This window comes from Lissotriton helveticus, chromosome 12 (genome assembly GCF_964261635.1).
Source record: "Lissotriton helveticus chromosome 12, aLisHel1.1, whole genome shotgun sequence".
NCBI lineage: Eukaryota > Metazoa > Chordata > Amphibia > Caudata > Salamandridae > Lissotriton > Lissotriton helveticus.
The window spans coordinates 444549094-444568365 of NC_136073.1; the positions used below are offsets into that span (position 1 = coordinate 444549094).

At 42.7% G+C, this 19272-nt stretch overlaps 1 protein-coding gene across 1 annotated transcript in view; it reads left to right on the forward strand.

The window, feature by feature from the left end:
• Positions 1-19272, forward strand: part of SLC6A2 (solute carrier family 6 member 2) — a 1355875-nt gene that overhangs the window by 544610 nt on the left and 791993 nt on the right. The window contains exons 5-6 of the mRNA XM_078668346.1: positions 6189-6327; positions 18076-18210. Coding sequence (XP_078524472.1) covers positions 6189-6327; positions 18076-18210 — 274 coding nt within the window. The remainder of the gene's footprint in view (positions 1-6188; positions 6328-18075; positions 18211-19272) is intronic.

A 19272-nucleotide genomic window follows, 5' to 3' on the forward strand; every position in this document is an offset into this window, starting at 1 on the left:
TGTTCCCCATAGTGTCAGGACACGTTTTTCCATTCCAGTTGTTGGGATGTTTCTGGGTGAGCAGTATCTCCATTTCAGTTGGATTCATTCTCAGAAGAATGTTCTGCATCCTTCGGTGTGTGACTTCTGTTCCTAGAAGAGGTGGGCTGGGGGATTTGTAGACTTTCTTGCAAATTAATGGGATCTATGTAACATTTACAAAGATGTAAAATACAAATATTCTCATGTAGCAGATACCCAAGGCTGTAATATAGATTGAATAACTGAGGTGAGAATAGAAATCTCTGTGGATGCCCAAGCATGCAGCCTTAGCTTCAGGCTTAAATGTACCATAATAAATAGGCTGCATACTGCCTAACAAGGAGTCAATCCATTGGAGGGTATTCCACTGAATCACAAGGTTTCTCTGTCTTTGAATGAGAATCAGATGGCTCATTGTGTGGATAGCAGCAGAGAGAGCAAACAGGATTTATTTGCTAACACCACTGTCTGCCATTTAGAAGTTAGATATGCCTGATAGGTTGAAGCAGAATCCCAAGAGTGGTATTTCATGCACAGTCTAAAATCAGCCATTCCTTTGCAGTACAAATGTCACAAAAATAATTTTAGGAATGTTGTTAATGCCTGCCTAGGCCCCAGCAACTCCTAAAATGTATATGCCAAGCTCCCACCTCCTGCACTGTCTGAAATTAGAATTCTTCCAGCAGCTGTTCCACCAGAAAATGTATGGAGTTGTTAAGTCCAGGCCTGGTGGACGATAGCCTTTCTGGTGCATATCCTGTGCTGGGAGCCCCCACCAGCTGGAGAATGGAAATAGAAGCACAAGACATCACACTCTGTGGAATTACTACCCTACACTTACCAAATAAATGTGAGCGAGGGGAGAAGGTGAGACAATTATTCACTGCAATTGGTTGCAAGGTCGCCTGACAGTTTAATACTCATGATGTAGTGTGGTAGTGTGATTGAGCCATTTAAGAAAACATCTTCATAGACTTAATGGTTGCTCTTACAAGGTGGGCAACATAAGCAGCGGAGGAGTTTCAAAATGTTTTTCACTTGTGGAAAAGTGGGGAGGAGGTCTTCATTTTAATAGTCAAATGCATGCGCAGGATTGGTTGGTCAGAGAGCCTGATTTGGACTTCCATCATTTTTGAAAACTAAAGAAAAGTGTTTTTTTATTATGTTTTGGCCATGAATTAAAGGAAGCCCTAAGAAGTTAGTATGACCCAGCATAGGCCCTTTGTGAGAATTGGTTCCGGGCCACCTACACAGCACTCTTGAGTTTTTGGGCTTTCACCCATTGCCTTCCCTCGAGTTAAGAATCCAGTTTCTCACAACAGCCCTCGAGACATTTGGTGGGGGAATGAAGGTCTGAGACCCCTTCATAGAGGGTTACTAAGATGGTCTAGTATACATACAGCTAGGTGTTTGAGAACATATTTATAATTTTTGTTAGTTTTTTCTATGGGATCTCTTTGAAATGTAGTCAGTTGCTCTGACATTTTCTGCTGAGAGAAGGGAATTCAGTCTGCCATGAAGAAATACAATGGAGGCTTCAATCTTTCTAACTTCAAATGACTTGTCTGGGACATCAGGAACAGAAGTGAATCATTTAACAGCAGATTTTACGATTTTAAAATGTTTTTAGGATGATTTTGTTTTTATATAGGTGTATTTGGCTTCAAAGATTTTTTAGTTATTCAACTCACAAATAGTTTTAGCTTTAGGCTAATTGAGGAACAAACTGAAGTACTAGAATGGTCAGTCGGATTGGTAAAATATGGAGTGGATTTAGGGCACCACATTCAGCAACTTAAATGCTACAGTAGTAGGTATGTAACACCTATTTAGGATAGAAGCTTAATGCAACACAGGAAGGGATCTTGATGTTATACTAGTAGGTCAGAGTAGGCAACTAAGGAGTGATTATAGGGTAACCCAGGAAGAAACATACACATGACAGGAGCATAGTTAAGACACCCATGAAGGGACATTGATTCTACCATAGTTGGTCTGTCAGGATTATACAGGACCAGAGTAAAGACAATCCAACTAAGGACCTGAGTGCTTCAGTAGCCTATCAAGGAGCACGGTAAAGGTGGGCAAAGGATATACCCAAGCCACTTAAGCGGAAGTGGGCTAGTGGAGCCTCCTCAGATACATACCCAGAGGCAATAGCTGACGAGATAGGATGAGCCTTACCGATTTGATGGATGGTTTAGCTTCCTGTTGCTGGTTTTGGACACTGGAGGATGAGAATTGCTGGTGCTAGGCTGTTTTCAGCCACTACCAGGACCAAACAGGGAAGAAGCCAGAGTAAGATGTCTTTCCCATATTCCCTTGATTTGGACATCCAGGCTGGATACTCTGGGGGGAACATTAAGTAGTGCTGAGATAAGGTCCCCCTTAGAGCTGTATGACCCTAGGGCAAGGCTAAGATTCAAGGAAAGACGAGCAGGTGAAGAAAGAAGGGTTAGAGACAAGATCGTACATGTAGGAGAAAACAAGCCCTTGCTGAGGAAAAAAGGCAAAGCAAGCAAAGTAATCTACCATTCTAATTAAGTACAGTTTCAAAAGGCTCAAAATGGTAGGTATGGCCTCAGACTTCCAGAGAAGGGCCCACTACCTTAGAAGAGTACAACACTGATTTTCAAATTTTATGTACAGCATTTCTGCTTACTTCAATAATATAGTAGTGCCCAGTAGTGATGTCAAGTAGAAGACAAAGGAGCAGATTTACAAGCCCCTTGCACTGCCAGTACGCCACTTTTTGTGACAAACTGGCAGCACATTTCCCTGCCCCATATTTACAAGGCCAGGAAGAGCCACCATGTGTGGCTTTTCCTGTCCTTGTAAATATAGCCCCTTTACATGCAGCACTTTGTGTGATAGGGGCATTCCTTGGGTGTTGCTGTGGGTTTTCCCATGCAAAACACATGGAACGAGACTCATTTCTAGATTACCAAGGATTTGTAAACCTGGAAATGCGTCAGTATGCTACGCCACCCTAAGGGTGGCATAGCGAGGCGCAACGAGGTGAAATGTTTTCATTTCTCCTCGTTTTTTCCTCTTTCAATGTGTGCTGCATTCTACAGCACGCATTGAAAGAGGAAGATGCCTTTAGTGATTGTTTTTGTGCAAGAAGGTGCCCCTTCCTGCACAAAAACAATCTCCCCATGGCGCAGGCATCCTTGCACCATGGTGCAAGGGTGCCTGCGCCAGCCTTTGGCAGCTGTTTGTGCACCAGTGCAGGGGAGAGCACAGGAATGAGCACAGGAATGCAACATAATATTGTAAATATTTTGCATTCCTGTGCTCTGAAAGTGCCGTAGCGTGGCGCAGACAAATGGCTTGCAGTGCCACGCTGCGGCACTTTCTTGTAGATCTGCCCCAAAGGATCCACAGCTTTCCATATTGTGCCTCACTCAACAGCCTTTGATATGTGTGAGATTCAGGCAATGTTGAATCTGGGTACATTGATAAAAAAGAAAGCAAAAACCCCAGGGCCAATTGAAATTACCGAAAATGTATATAGTTATTAGGGTGAATCAGGAGAATGGTGCTTATGTTTACAATAGTTATTGCCCTCTTCACCTAGCCCTGACCCTGTCTTAGCCCATGGAGTTATTGCTCCAGTGCCAGGATACCCTATCAAGTGAGTTGTTGATAACATACCAGTGTATGTAATGTTGATTCTGGTAGGAGTTGAAACAATATTTTGAGTTCCACAACCAAGCATTGTACTATGGGGAACATTTCAGATTTCAAGTGTTTATGGTGGATGACGATGCTGTGATTCATGACTACTCCACCCCAATGCTGTCTTTTTCAGACGTGATATAAATGAGTACTCAGTGAGTACAAGTAGATCCAGGATGGTTTGGGAAGATACAGTAAGCCAGGATTCCATCAACAGGTTTAGGTAAAGAGCAAGAGCAGAAATCTTATCCACTATCCAAATCTGATTTATTTCCCAACCTGCTGTTGTGAGCAGTCCCTTTAGTCATGTGGGCCACGTTCAAGAATTACTGTCTGAGTGGTTGTTTTTGATCCACTTTTTAACAATCAGAGCCAAAGAGGCATGGTCCAACTAGAGTTCTAAAGATTTAAAAATGATTTAGCAAAATATACCTATGTGTTTGAGAAACATCAATAGAAGAAAGCTGGAGAAAAATAGCTTTACCATGTAGTAGCCTTTAAGGAAATTAGGGCCAGATGCACAAAGCCTTTTTGTGATTGCAGAGGTTCAGATTTGCAGCAGCAAAATGGCCTGTTATGTAACTAAATTGCTGTTTGGTAACATGCTACCGAATTACAATTTAGGTTTGCAGCCAAATATCACTTTGGTCTTTAGAAAGGAGTGTGATTAGGGCATCTCTTCCAAACAGAGAATACGATATTCATTAATGTTTTGGAACCAAATTCCAATCGCAAAACATTAATCTTTTACCACCTCCTCAAAAGAGGTGGTAAGACATTTCTAAATGGGCGAAAAGAAATCAGACATGGGGGTCTGCTGACCCCAGCAAGCCACCATCCGTTTGAAAGCTGTGATTCCTAGTCTGTAGCAATTCGCAACCTGCTCCAATAATATTCAATAGGCAGGTTGAATTGGGACCCACTAGGAATAGGTAAATTGTGAACTGAACAATTAGTACATACATTTGCAAGCCAGTATGTTGCAACCGGTCCCTAGTACATCCGGCCCTTGATCTTCTCTAGTCGGGTCATCTCATGCCTGTATAAAACATATAGCTATGTTCTTTGAGGGCGAATAGGCAACTCAGTGTTCACAGTGAAGTGGATTTAAGAACTACAATAAGCCCCAGGAGGGGGAATAAGTATTTCAGGCAGGTGCCAGTGTGATGTGTTTATCTACCCAGAAGGGTAAAGTCACGGGATTAGACTAAGCAGAGTGACCCAGCCTGGGATCCGGTGAATTTGAACTCATCGTAGAGAGAGTTTGCAAAGATCCTAAAAACCTATCATGGGGTTGTATCTTTCCCTGACTGATGCTGTAGTGTCACATTGGGCTTCCAATTGGTCTTTGGAAAAAAGTCTCAAAAGTCTTGGGTAAAGTTGTTTGGCTTGCAGTGTTAGGTGAGCTTTAGATAGCACTCATGTATCCCACAATTAGTGGATTATGGACTTTTTCATTTTCAAATAAAGCAGGAATGTTGATGCTGATCAACTCTAGAAACAACCCCAGCATGTACCACAGTCTTTCATTTCCTATATACCTGCATCTCCAATTCTTTGGAATATCCTTGTTGTCTGAAGTTCCCACTTACCAGCATCTCAGTCATTTTAGCACATGGGGCTCTAACATCAGGTGAACAGGAAAAACGGTTACATTCATATAACTTTATTGTGTGCTATACTGCTTCTTCAGTATTATTATATTGAGTATGGGAGTAGAGATGGAACAGAACAGACAGAAGACTTAAACAGAGACATAGTACCCAGTTAGTCCTGTGGTAATCCAGGAAGCTGGCTTCCCTAGCTCTGGCATTAAGCTCAATACAGGAAATAAGTTGGTTCAAGTGAGAAGAGTGCTTTTTCATCTTAGTTTGTGAGACCATAATACATTTTATGTAAAATGTCTTTATGGTTTTTGACAACAATAAGGCTCAGTACAAAGTCAAAGGATATACAGTAGCTCAAATGTTAAGAGCTCAAAAAAGAATAATCCATGCCTCCATCTGACTAAAGAGAGAGCTGATTAACTAAGTAATTTTAGTGTGGCAAAGAGACTTTATAGACCACAAGACACTGATCATCATGACCAACTAAATGATTCCAATGAACGTCACTTTTTTCCTTGGCAGATATTGTAAGAACAAACTATTTAATCAAACCATCTGTATCCTTGTCTCAATATTTACATTGCAGTTATTTGATTATGGAATGATTGACCTAATGTATGTAGAGTCATGAAATCCTGATAGAGATATGTGAACCATTTCGATGATGAAAGATGATCTACTATTAATTGGAATTGAGTCATCCATGCAATTTCGTGAATAGGCAAGAGCATGATATGAATGCAGTGCACTGACCTTGCTCTCACAGTAATCACTTGATAGAATTGTACATTTAACAGTCATTTGTGGGGGGTTATTTTTGGTTACTTTGTCCCATGAGAAATTCCTAACCAGAACTCTTTCATTTTTGTTTGTAAACAGACGAGGTGTGCTTCATCTCCATGAAAGCAGTGGAATCCATGACCTCGGTCTACCGCGATGGCAGCTCACATTGTGCCTCTTGGTGGTTGTGATAATTCTTTTTTTCAGTCTTTGGAAAGGGGTGAAGACATCAGGAAAGGTATGATTATTTGATAACCAAATTGATTTCTGAGAATTTTATGATTCACTTTTACCTTATTGCCCATCTTTGGGCTACCAATGGAAAGCTTTGCACGCAGTAGATAAATTCAGCTGTCCTGCCATTCTGAAAATAAAATATATTCCTCTGATGAGGATGTGCCCATGTGCCAAGACAATGTGGTTCTAATGGCAATGTCTTATTGGCAAAGGTAGCTGAACAAAATTGTATCATATCTATGGTCAAACGAATTGATATTTATGTGAGAGAGACACAGCTATTCAACAGAGAAACACAATTACTTCAATAGGAAAAAATATATATTTGTCCACATTTAATGTTTTGATTTTCTGAATAAATCCATAATGCATACAAGTATTTCAATGTGCATTTTCCAGATCGCTCAAAACGTAGGGCATACTGTTTGAGCAACTTGGAAAATGTTGTTCGACTACCTTTTGATAATAAGACATTGCTATTAGGACGTTTATATTGCCTTGTACCCAAGTCCTTTTGCTTTCCATGGGTTACCCCATTAGTTTATAATTGTCACATGCCAACACAGACATGAATGTGTCAAATATTCATCTTTTACAAAAAAAAGAAAAATGTATTCTCTTACTGGGATAGTGCTAACTTTATGAGCCTGTAATAGATGCCAACTCTGAGGAAGAATTAAAACACCCATCTATTTGTGATACATCACTGTCATTTTGTCATTTCAATAGTTACTTTTCAAGTAGACTAACTAGATTTCAGTTAGAATTTGTTTGCATCTTATGGCACAGCGAGCAAGGGACTGACATCTGGGCATACCCTTGGCCACTTAGTGAATCACATCAAACACCCAAAAGATGATCGGAGGAATACTTTCAACTAATCTAAACCACTAGCAATCTTCTGTGGTGGCATTACAACCCATAGTTTTTCACGCAATGTGCCACTCTAGAGAGTTGTGCCTTATACAAATCTGCACTGACCCTGCTCCACAAGGGAACTGTTCATCCCGAACTATCGGAAAAGACCCCTTCAGAAGGGAACACAGGTAACCCGACTCCCTCTGGTCTTTATAGGCCTTGTTAGTGAGGTATTGAGTGGACCGTGGGGCACAGTGTGCAAGGGGCCCAGGTCTAGGCATACCTTTGGGTATTTAGTTCAGTACATCAAACACACAAATGAAGATGGGAGGAATGCTAGCAAAGAGTCTCACTCTATTTTAATTTCAGGACTAAACATATTGGGGAAAGTCTAAGAGTTCTACTTTTTATTATACCAACAAAATGTTTGAACATTTTAAATGACCTCCATAATCATTCCAAACGAAACACAATACACACCCAAAACTCTATTTTTCTAACACTTGCATTTTGCCTTTTAACAAATTAACATGTCACATGGTATGGTTCCGGTGACATTTCCATGTTTATAAAAACCTTGGGGTCAAATTTACATACAAGTAGAAAGTACAACTGTTGTCCTGGTAGGTATTCCCTGTTGTACAGACATGCAAGAAAAGGAGAGAGAAAAAGAAAAAGAAAAGGTGGAAAATGTGGCCCAAACCCCCTCTTTGTGTGACTAGGGAGCGTAAGGTTGTCTTTCTGAATGTAGATCCCTTGGTGAGCCACTCCCTGAGTTTGCAGGGGACATAACAAGAATATCAGCCGCACGAAATGTTCTAGATATTGTCAGGTGGGGTCCGCCCTCTCTCAGTTGTCACTGTATATATGTAGGGAATGAACACCACGTTGTGTTGAATCCCTGATAATTGCCATGAATTTCTCAAAGGTGCAAATCAACCACACCCTCCCCCACCACATACTCATGGACAGTGCCTGCGATTGCTTCCACATCTGAACAATGTTCAATCTGGCTGCTAAGAGGAGATGGGGGGTGGTTGTGGAATACATCCTATCCACTCCCAGATCCCCCAGTAGAATTAATAGGGGGTTAAGAGGCAAAGCAATGTTAGTTATAATGTATATTGTGCGAAGAACTTCAGACCAGAACTCCTGAATGTAGGGACAAGTCCAACAGCTATAGAGAAACATGCCTCCTTCCACATAGCCCTTCCAACATAGATCTGAGCCTCCTCCAAACACCTTGGAAAGTCATACAGGAGTTAAGTACCACTGTTTCAATATCTTATATACATTCTCTTGATATCAGAGGCAAATGGATGAATTGGAGGCTATCTTCCAGATGGCATCTCATGTATCTTCTGGTTTGTCCTCGTTAAGCTCCCTCTCGCATTGCTTCACTAAGGCATGTTTTTGGGGGGGTAAGGTGTAGGATATGTTGGTATCAGAAGGAGATGCCTTTTACGGTGGGTATTATTGAGATATAGCATTTCAAAAGGGGACTCCTCACTTTGCATAGCCCTATGGGCTGTAGGCCTCCCAGCCCAGTAAAGCGTCTGAGTACATTTATAGGAATCTCTATGAGTCAGTGTGAATGCCTCTGCCAGGTCTTCTCTCAGTCTTAAATCTTTATCTGCATAACAATCCCATAGTAAGGCTGAGCAGCCCTGAGTAAATCAGAAGGGTCGGGGAGTAGTCAGTCCTGGTGGAAAGTCTGGGATATGTGCTTGAGAGGTGATCGTGAAAGGGTGGAATGGGAGACTACCCCTCCCTTACACTTCTCACTAATATGCCTGGAGCATAGACATCAGTGAAAGAGGGATGGGAGATCCTGCCTATATCACTGGGGGAAGCCAAAGAAGCCCCAACAGGGGAACCAAAGAGAAGGCTTGATCCACCTGTACCCATGGTTTACCCTTAGGGTGTGGTTCCAATCTGATGAATGGCAGAGTTGTGCCACTAAAATGTAGGAGACGACATCGGGAAAAACCATGCCCCTCTAAGCTGTGAGGCAAAAAAGAGTTGCCCTTGCCACCCACGGAGACTCCCCTACACACAAAATCAAGCATTTTATTTCGGATTTCTAAGTGGGTTGATTTGGGAACATTAAGAGGAAGAGTTTGGAGAATATATAGCAGCCAGTGTTCATTTTTAAACTATTGAGGCAGCCTAGGCAAGAGATCTCAAGCTTACCCCATCTATATAAGTCCTTGTAAAGGGACGTGAGAAGTAATGGGATATTGCTAGTATAGAGGGCTCCAGTAGGTTATCGCCGACATCTCCCAATGGAGGCCTCCTCTACTAAGGTGGTCTCTGAGGGTATACTGTGGGCCATATACACCCATACCTGTGACCTTGAAAAATTCATTTTAAAACTTGAAACCTGGGCGTATTGGTCCAGTTCGCTCATTAATGACGGAATACAGGTATCCGGGTCCGTGATAAAACTGAAAATATCATTGGCTAAAATATCCAAATTGTGCTCCATCCTTCCCACAGTTATCCCACGGATCATGTTTTTTTTGTTGATCTTAGACACCAAGTTCTCCATTGTGAGAGCAAAAGCCACTGGAGATAGAGAAAATCCCTGCTGTGTCCCTTCTTGTGAGTTTAATGTTCAGGGAGTGAGCGGCTTTGATCTTGAGTAAAGTGGCGAGTCTCTGAAAGTTGGTCAGGATAATGGTTTTCATTTTGGGCCCCAAGTGAATCTTGTCAGGCACTTTAAAACACGTACGTCCAATCAACCCTGTTAAACGCCTTTTCAGCATCAAGAGAGAGGAGCAGCAATAGCTGTTTCCATCTCTCGGCAGTCTCCATGAGCACAACTGCCAGTCGTGTGTTAGCGTTTGCTTGTCCATTACAAATAAACCCAGATTGTTGAGAAGCTATAATAATGGGCCACACATGGTGAAGGCAGGCTACCAGTATAGATGTGAACAATTTCACATCACTGTGGGTTTGTCGGGTTTCAAGAGCAAAGTAAAGTGGGATTCCAACATGGTATCTATGACCACTCCAGTCGACTGAAACTAATTAAATACTTTGGTCAGGAGCTCAATCAGTAAGGGAGTGTAGGCTTTATAAAAGGTGGCCAAACAGCCGGAAAGTATGGACATGTGAGTTTTATTCATCATGGGGTAATTTCCAATCAACCCAACAGGTTTACCATTTTAATCGCTCTGCTTGACCAACTTCCAGCATATAGCTGACTGGAGTTAAAGAAGTTAAATACCTTCATGATTATACATTGAAGGATTTCCATCTGCTTGACAGAGACTATGGAGAGCTTTGTTTTCTATTCTGTCTTTAATCTCCTAGGCTGAAATGCCACTCTGATAGCTACTGGTGCTAGTTACATGCTACCCCTGAATGACGGGGTGTTCCAGGACCTGCCATTGAGACCTGCATGTGTTCTGTGTAACATCTCTGTTGGAGAAGGTAGAAAATCCTGAAGATAGAGGAAATTCTAACCAACGTGGAGGAAACCAGTGGAACAACAGCAATTGGAAATTTGTACTGTCTTCCCCAGTTAAAGTCTCCTTTGTGCCTGGGAAGTTCAGGATGTCTTCCTAACAAAGAAGTTGCTGCTGCAACAAGACTTGTGGGACCTGAACTGCTGCTCACTCAAATTCAAACCAAAGGAGTATAAAGAAACTAAACAGTTCTAACACTTTATGACATTCATAAACAAAGACAGGGAACATTATCTATTAGATTTCCTACTTCCTCCAGTTCTGTCCAAGTGTGGAAAATCATGTAATGTATGTCATGCTTTAATGAAGTGCTGAACCAGCAGAAAAGTGTTTCTTAACTCGGAAAGACGGTGGAAGCCTTCCTACTCATTTCTTTCTTTAAACTATATAATCAATGTTTGCCAGTAATATAATAACTATATTTCGGGGTAAATCAAGTACTACTCAAACAAAACTATATCTTTTTTCTTGTTTGTTACATGGAGGCCTATTCAGGAACTTCATTTTGTAGAGCATAAAGCAGTACTTCAGTAGTACTATAGTGGTATTACTAACATACCACACAATTCTGCTCATTAACTTACCGACCAAAGACCTCCTCCTCCATGGAAACCTCAGGACACAAAAGTTAGGAGAGGCAAAGGCCATATGTTTTTTAATGCCATGTTGTGCTCACATTTTATTTTCTGGACCACTTTCTATAATCTCTATGAGAATTTCATGAGCAAAAAACCTTTTTTCTCACAGCCATGGTTCATCAAATCCCAGCAGAGGGTCATCATTTTTCAAAGGGTAAAATCCCCTGAGAACTGCAGACTCCAAAAATGATAAAACACCACCCTAAAATGATTTATATTGTGACAAAAATCTATAATTGCCCTTTGAGTGCTCCTTTATGTGATCTTCTAAAATTCGTGGTCCTTACCATGCATTTTAACAAGAACCATGACTCCGACTCATGTAATGGCTGCGGCAACATGTCCATATTATGACCAACCAATTAAGGGGCTCCCCCGAGCCACCTTATATGTTTTTCTTTTTTCATTCATTTTTATGATGCAAAATCCCTGTCCCTGAGTCATGTAATAGCCACAACAACATATTGTTCATGTTGTGGCCACCCAATCAGGACTGACTAGCCCCCTTTAAAGTCACCAAGCAGTATAGACACGAACAGTATAGATAAACCTATCACTCATCTGCTTAATCTATCTACCAATGGACAAGGAAGACGCTTTATCATCCCAGGATAAAGCCCCAAAAGATACAAACAAGGAATCAGACTTCTGAAATGCACAGGTGGGCTCCAAATAGATGAGCAAGGCGCTCTTGAGATCCAAACAGGACCACTCATCCTCAGAAGTACGATCAGCCACCAAGGCAGGCAACCCCCTCAGAATGGTGGATTTGGGAAGCCACTGTGGGCACAAAGGATGAATCCAACCCTAAAACAACCCCATCCTCGGAGACAGGAAAGGTTCCTGTGCCAACAGAGCCGCCAACTCACTAAGACGCCTGGCCGAAGTGATAGCCACCAAAAACACAACCTTCAAAGAGACAAACGTAATACCGACCAGCTTCAAAGGCTCAAAAGGAGCCTCAATCAATGCCCTCAAGGCCAGAAGTAAATTCCACAAAGGGAACAGAGGATTCACCAAATGTTGAGACAAAGAAAACCCCTTCAGCAAACGGGACACCAAATCATCCACATCAGACAGTTTACCCCATGGGGACCTAAATGCCTTAATCGCAACCCACTGGGCCCATAAGGTAGACATAGCCAAACTCTTCTTGAAATGTCCCAAAGAAACTGTAACACAGAAGTCAGACAACACTCCTGAGGAGACAAAAGGAGAGCCTCACAAGACTGTTGAAAATTCCCCCAGTGCTTCCCATAGGACTTGAGGGTAGTGTTATATTCCATATAGGTGCCCCAATATAGGCTCAGGTAACATCGTAACCTTTCACGTATATTCTTTTACCTAGATACGACACTGCCCACAGAACCCTGGATTTTTCCTGGTAAAGGGCTCATACAGTAAGCATGAGGATTCTTGGAAACTCAGCAGGACAACCATCTCCTGTATAATATCTATGTATAAAGTTAATTCCCGACATCATTCTAAGACCAACAAGTGGCACAGCAAGGTAGAACTCCTGTGGAGACCTGTGGGCGTATAAACATCACATCTTACTGAGACAAACAAAGGAGATCAGGACGTCCCTGCCGACACACACTGATGCGAGACACTGAGGTTCCTGCATGCAGATATTCTAGCTTGCTGTGGTCTAACATCCCTTCCGGGGTGTCCAACCCAAGACCAAGACGGGGTCCCACAGTCTCTTACTTCAGGTAATGGGATTGTATTTATCCTAGAGGGATTCTTGGCTTAACACTGCATACATGCTAGGTACACTTAGGTACATCCATTTAGGGTAGCATCGTACGAGTACGCATTTTATTGTCATGTAATTTATATACTGGTAGAAATCTACCATCCTTTTACTTTCTTAGTGCTTTTAATCATTTATAAGTTTAACTGTCCAATGATTGTTTCAGGGCACCTATTTTACACTAGAATAATGACTGTTCAATAAATGTGTATTAAAAAACGTACACATCTTTTATTCTGTGTAACTCTCGGAGACTAAGTGAGCACGAGTGACTGAGCGAAAAGTAGTACACTGTTTCCACGGTCCTGAGAAATCAGGGTTGTCATGTTCGATAGTTGCCAAGAACTTTTCTCTCCCTGATAAGAAGACTTTCTAGTGGAACTGTGAGCTAGCTGGTATACAGGCTAACATATACGGTGGGGGTGTCTAGAATCAGTCTAACACCAATCCTACAGTGTATGTTGTCTAAACGCGCAGATGCTATATAGGTTTTATAGTAACTACATGACAGTAGGAGGCTCATGGTATTGCTGAATGGCCAAAGTTAAATGCCAAGGGAGGCCCGTACGCTGCAACCCACTCCCCTCAACTTCAACACCGACAGAAGCAGTCGCGGGAGGGCAACAAAGGAGCTGACCTCAGGGGGAGAGGAGAAGCAGGGTATCAAGGACCCTGAATAGCCAGAAGCTTGAGAGTGGGGAATCAAGACATCTGGGGCCAAAAGGGAACCACCATCACAACCAACCTGGATTCCCTCACCAGACGTGCCAGGAACTTTGGAATTAGAGCAAGAGGCGGAAAGGCATACAGCAGACGGTGTGGCCAAGGAAGAGCCAAAGCATCAATGCCACAAATACACTCCTGATGAGAGCGAACCCAAAACTGGGGCAGCTGAGCATTGTACTGGAATGCAAAGAGGTCCAGGAAAGGGACACCAAACCTTCCGCACACTTGCTTAATGACTCCTTGGGTAGAGACATCTCCTGTAATGGTGTAAATAACGGATTGAGAGCATCCGCCACCCTATTGTCCACACCCCAGATGTGAACAGCCACTAGATACTAAAGATGCCCCTCCACCCAGCAGATCAGCAGAACAACCTCAGCATTCAAGGACGGGGAGCAAATCCCCCTGATGGTACAGATCCACCACAGTCACCATGTTGTCGCACCAAACACAACATTCCGCCCCACAAGTAGCAGATGGAACCCTATTATCGCCTCTAAAAAGCTGTCCTCACTGTACCACCCAAACCAAAAGAACTGGCATCCATGGTAAGGACCACAGAAGGATCGTGTTGCAACGGCACCCCCTTGGAAAGATTGTCCAGAACTGGTATGATGGCCGAAGGCACCGGAACTTGCCGGTCGAGGTCCCGAGAGACTGGATTCCAAAATGCAAGCAGATGGACCGACAGATGCAGGAGATGGAAGCGGGCCCAGGGCACTGTGAATCCAGCTGCCGCCATGAGACCTAGAAGATGCAACCACAGCCAAGCTTCAAAAGAAGCACCCCTCATCACCCTTATGGCAAGGGACCTCAACACCAGAGCGTAGGGGACCAGCAAGAACACCTAATTCAGTTTGGTGTGAAATCTGGCCCCAATAAATGTCATGTTCTGAGATGGAAGCAGCTGACACTTCGGAAGGTTCAGCAGGAACCCATGATCTGATAGGACTGAACAAACCACCCATAGATTGAGAAGAAGCTGCTCCTGAGATGGAGCATGGAGTAGCCAATCGTGCAGATAAGGATATAGGTGGATGCCCTGGAGATGCAAGGAAGCCACCAATGGAGCCACTCTCCTTAGGGAAAACTTAAGGGCAAACCAAAGGCCAAAGGGCAGGACACAAAACTGAAATAAATCTTGTGAACGCTGAATCTGATATACTGCTGGAAGAGGAGATGGTTTGGAACATAATAATACACATCCTGCACATCACAAACACTAACGGGATCACTCTCCAGAGAGTCTCATTCATGCAGGGGAGGTGGGTGACAAACTTGTTCAGCCCCTTCAAGTCCAACACCAGCTGAAAGCTCCCTGTAGACTTGGCCACCAGGAAGATTATTGAGTGAAAACCCATGCCCCTCTCCTGAGGTGGACATTCAGAATGGCACCCTTCTGCAGCAGCGAACAAATCTCCTCTCACAATGCAGTCCACTTCAACAGAGAGGAGGCCCAAGGAGTCAGACGAACCCCCGAAGCTGAAGGAGTCACTGCAAACTCAATCTTGTAGCTTTACAATGTCCTGCACCCAAGCACGTGAAGACTATTTTTCCCAGGCTCAAAGAAAGAGCTGAATCAGTCCCCTGACCACAAATACCTGTACCTCCCTTATATAGTCCGGAGCAGGGCTTCAGCGGAGGAGACTTTATCTTCCTGTCCATAACTCTGCCAGAATGAAATTTGTCCTGACCACAGAGATAATGCCACAGAGACGGCTGATGGAAGGAAGGGTTTTAATACCGCTTATCAGAGGTGGCCTGCTTCAGAGAAGAGGAGTGCTTCTTTTTCTTGAAAAGCTTGTGCAGCTTAACCTCCAACTCCTCTCAAAACACCATATTCCTCTGGAAGAGCAATCTCAAGGCTGAAGCCTTTTGTGTGGAATCTGTCTTCCTGTCCTTCAAGATCAAATTTCAGCGAGCAGTTACATAGGACCCAACGGGCAAAGCAGAGGCCCTCTCCACATCAAAGGAGATATCTGATAGAAATCAAACCTGGTGCTTGATCTGTTCCAGCAGACCAGAACTGTCAAAAATGTCATCGAGCGACATATAAAGGGCTTCGACATCGGAAATTAGGTATTGGGCTACATAAGTCCCACAAATGCCAGCGCGTAGGGCCAAATCAGAACCGGAGTACACTTTTCTAAGGGGAGTATCCACTTTTTTGTCCACTGAGTCTTGGATCACAGCCTCCTTAGTCAGAGAAGTCTGTCCTATGAGACAGTCCAAAACAAATTTGATTGGAGTGGAATCAGGCAATTATCTAGGCATGTCCTGAAGAGGGTACAACTTGGCCATGATCCTGGGAAGCAACATGTTATCATGGTCCCTCCACTCCATCTTCAACACCTCATGGATGAAGGGGTGCACCAGAACATCCACAGTGGACACCGCCTGGTGCAGCAGTGATAGAGATGAAGTGTCCGAGACCTCCTCCTCTGGGAAGCCCTTATTGGATTGGACATGTCTCTAACAGCTCTGTAACATGTCTGTCAATATATTTTCCAATGTGACCCTCTGCACCCAGGCCCTCCTCATTTGAATCCGACAAGTGTGAAACTAGCACAGGGAACGAGTCCTTGGGTTTTCCTCCATTGCCCATCTCCAGCAAAGGTCTCCTTGATCAGATGCTTCAGGCTGGCGTTATCTCCTTTCCTCTTAAGTTTAGAGCTGGGCAGGGAAGGAGAAGAAGGAGAGGAAAACGAGGGGGAAGAGGAAGACTCCTCAACATGTCGCTGCTTCATGGAATGTTTCTCCATTACACAGATCAGTGCTGCCCAAGAACTGCACAGGTTACACTTGCCCCAGGAGAACAACAAACGACTGACCCACAACAGCATGGGGTCGTAACACAACTGCTATGCGGTACTCACCCCAGACCGACATAATAAGGCCTCTGGAACCCTCGCTCTCAATCCGACTCTCACTGCTACAGGCGCTTATGTCTCACATCGCACCTGCAGCATCAGAAACGGAAGACAGGCAGAACAGCCCCGAGTTAGTGTCAAACGCAAAAAGTGCCGGCATGAATGAAGACAAAATCCACTGCATGCCCCCTAGTCTCCCAGCAGAGAGGGAGACATGCACCATTGTGCCTCAAGATGCCGCCACAACGCATCCTCCACCAGCCCAGCCACCAGTAAGACGCGTGCCTGCAACCCGGAGAGGCCCTGTAGCAATGGTTCCCCAGCCTTGGGAATTCCCTGCAGGCATAAGTAAGGTACATTTGGTCATAAACCTTTTATTTATGATCAAATTTACCTTTGTGATTAGGGTTCTTCTTATCTTAATGTTGCTTCCACTCAAAGCAGTGATTCATGCTTCAGTCAGCCTTGTGAATTGTGCTCCAAAGCCTTGTATCACTCCCATCGTGCAAAGATAAGACTACATGTAATTGCATGTTGAAGAGTTAAGGGGGCTCAGAACTTTAAATACCATTCATTTTGATACGTCACCCGACCTTGCAAAACATCTTGGGAGGCCCTACATTGACTAATAGAAGTGTAATGGTCAGGCTTCAGATACTAGCATTCAGGAAGAGTTAGTCAACACCTAAGTTATTATCTGGTTTGCCTGCTTGATTATGGCGTGCACCTTGGAGATTATATTGACCGGTTTTCACAGTACTTTCAAACAAGTATAAAAACCCTGGAGTTAATGTATGATTTCTTTGTTTTAATGTAACCTTTTTATTCTTTCTAAGAGATTTATCATTATTGATTTTTTTGCATGTGTGCGGTATAGATTGTTTATGTATTTTGTACCGGCACTCAGTGTATTCCCTTTAAATGTGTAGTTCTGTAATGTGACACAATATGTTTCAAGCTCTACAAAAATAAAAAATAGATCAAATAAATGCAACTTATTCTCTCTATCAGAATATCTCTCGACTTCACCCTAGCTCTTGTTAGCTCTCACACTAGTGTCTATGGCTCTCTTTCTCTCATTGCTACAATATATTTATCTAGTGTTTGTTTTCTATCTCACTTTCTGCTCCTGTCTCTCTCAGAAGCCCTTCCTGTCTCACTGCTGTCTCTAAAGCACTCTCTAGCTCTTCTCCTGCATTGTTGTAAAGCCCAGGGGTCAAATGTAGCTATTCGTTCATTCAAATTATTACAATTGTCTTACAAATATTTGTGTTAAGCTTGGAGGAACTGAAAAGAAAGAATGAATAATTGAGCAATATTCTAAGAGCACACCATGATTAATGCTTTGTAGGAAAAATAATGTAGTCAGGTGTAAAAATAACGTTTCTTTCGATCATTGCTTTAAATCAAATGTGTTACTTTTTTCAGGTTGTGTGGATTACAGCCACCCTGCCTTATGTTGTATTGTTCGTTTTACTCATCCATGGAATTACATTGCCTGGTGCATATAATGGAATAAAAGCCTACCTCAATATAGATTTCAGAAGATTAAAAGAAGCTACGGTAAGTTCTTTTTCACATCTGACAAAACATTCAAATGTGGCAGGTACAAGAGTACCTTACCACACATCTACGTACATTGACGTGAACAAAACCTATATGCTGGCATGCTCATAACCCATGTCACAATTATTATAACATGACTATAGCACCTTATTTCCTAGAATGTGTAATTTAGTCGGAAGTTAGTCGGGTCAGGTCCATGCCAGGTTGCCAGTGTATAGTTTTTGTCAATGTCAAGTGTTGCCCATTTGATGGAAGTAACTTGACTACTTTATCCGTTTAGATTTTATAGCAGCATATTGGTATCATGAGTTTTGTTTCTTTCTATACTGTATTTGTTACAGAGTAAACGTTTGCCCATTTCATGATATTTGTGACTTTGTGTTCTAAAATTACATTTTCTGCAGTTTGAAATGTACACTGATTAGACAAAGGCTGCCCATATTTTCTTTCATATTGTGTATTGTTAAATCGTTGACAATCTTTGCATTTTAGACTGGCTGCTTTAAAATATAATTGTATTTTAGTAGTAATGACAATGTGTGTAGCCAAAGACAGATAAAAATCGTTATTCCTTATAACTTTCTAAAGGTTACACAAATCTATTAGAGGTTTATGAAGGCCTTCCACCATGAACGTTAGCTACCAAAGCTTTCAGTTCTTGTGCAATTTTATAGTTTTTCCACTGTGGAATCTTATCACTATTTGGAACCAATGGGGTAGATGTAATAAGAGTGGTGCTTGGGACAGGAAGTTATGCTAAGCTTCATAAATTCTTCATTCATCCTACAATCACAGTGGGCCGGATGTACGACCCTATTTTGCATGCGTAAACAAGTTTGTGACCCGTTTGCACATGCAAAATATATATGGGCCATGTACTAATCCTATTTAGCGAGTCACAATTATTTTGCGACTCGTTAAATAGGATTTGTGACTCGCTATTAGGAAGGGGCGTTCCAAGGGCGTCCCTTCCTAATAGCGAGTCTGAGCACTATGTAAGACTGTTTTGCGACCGCAATTGCGGTTAGAAAACAAACACAATTTACCACTCTTCTCAGA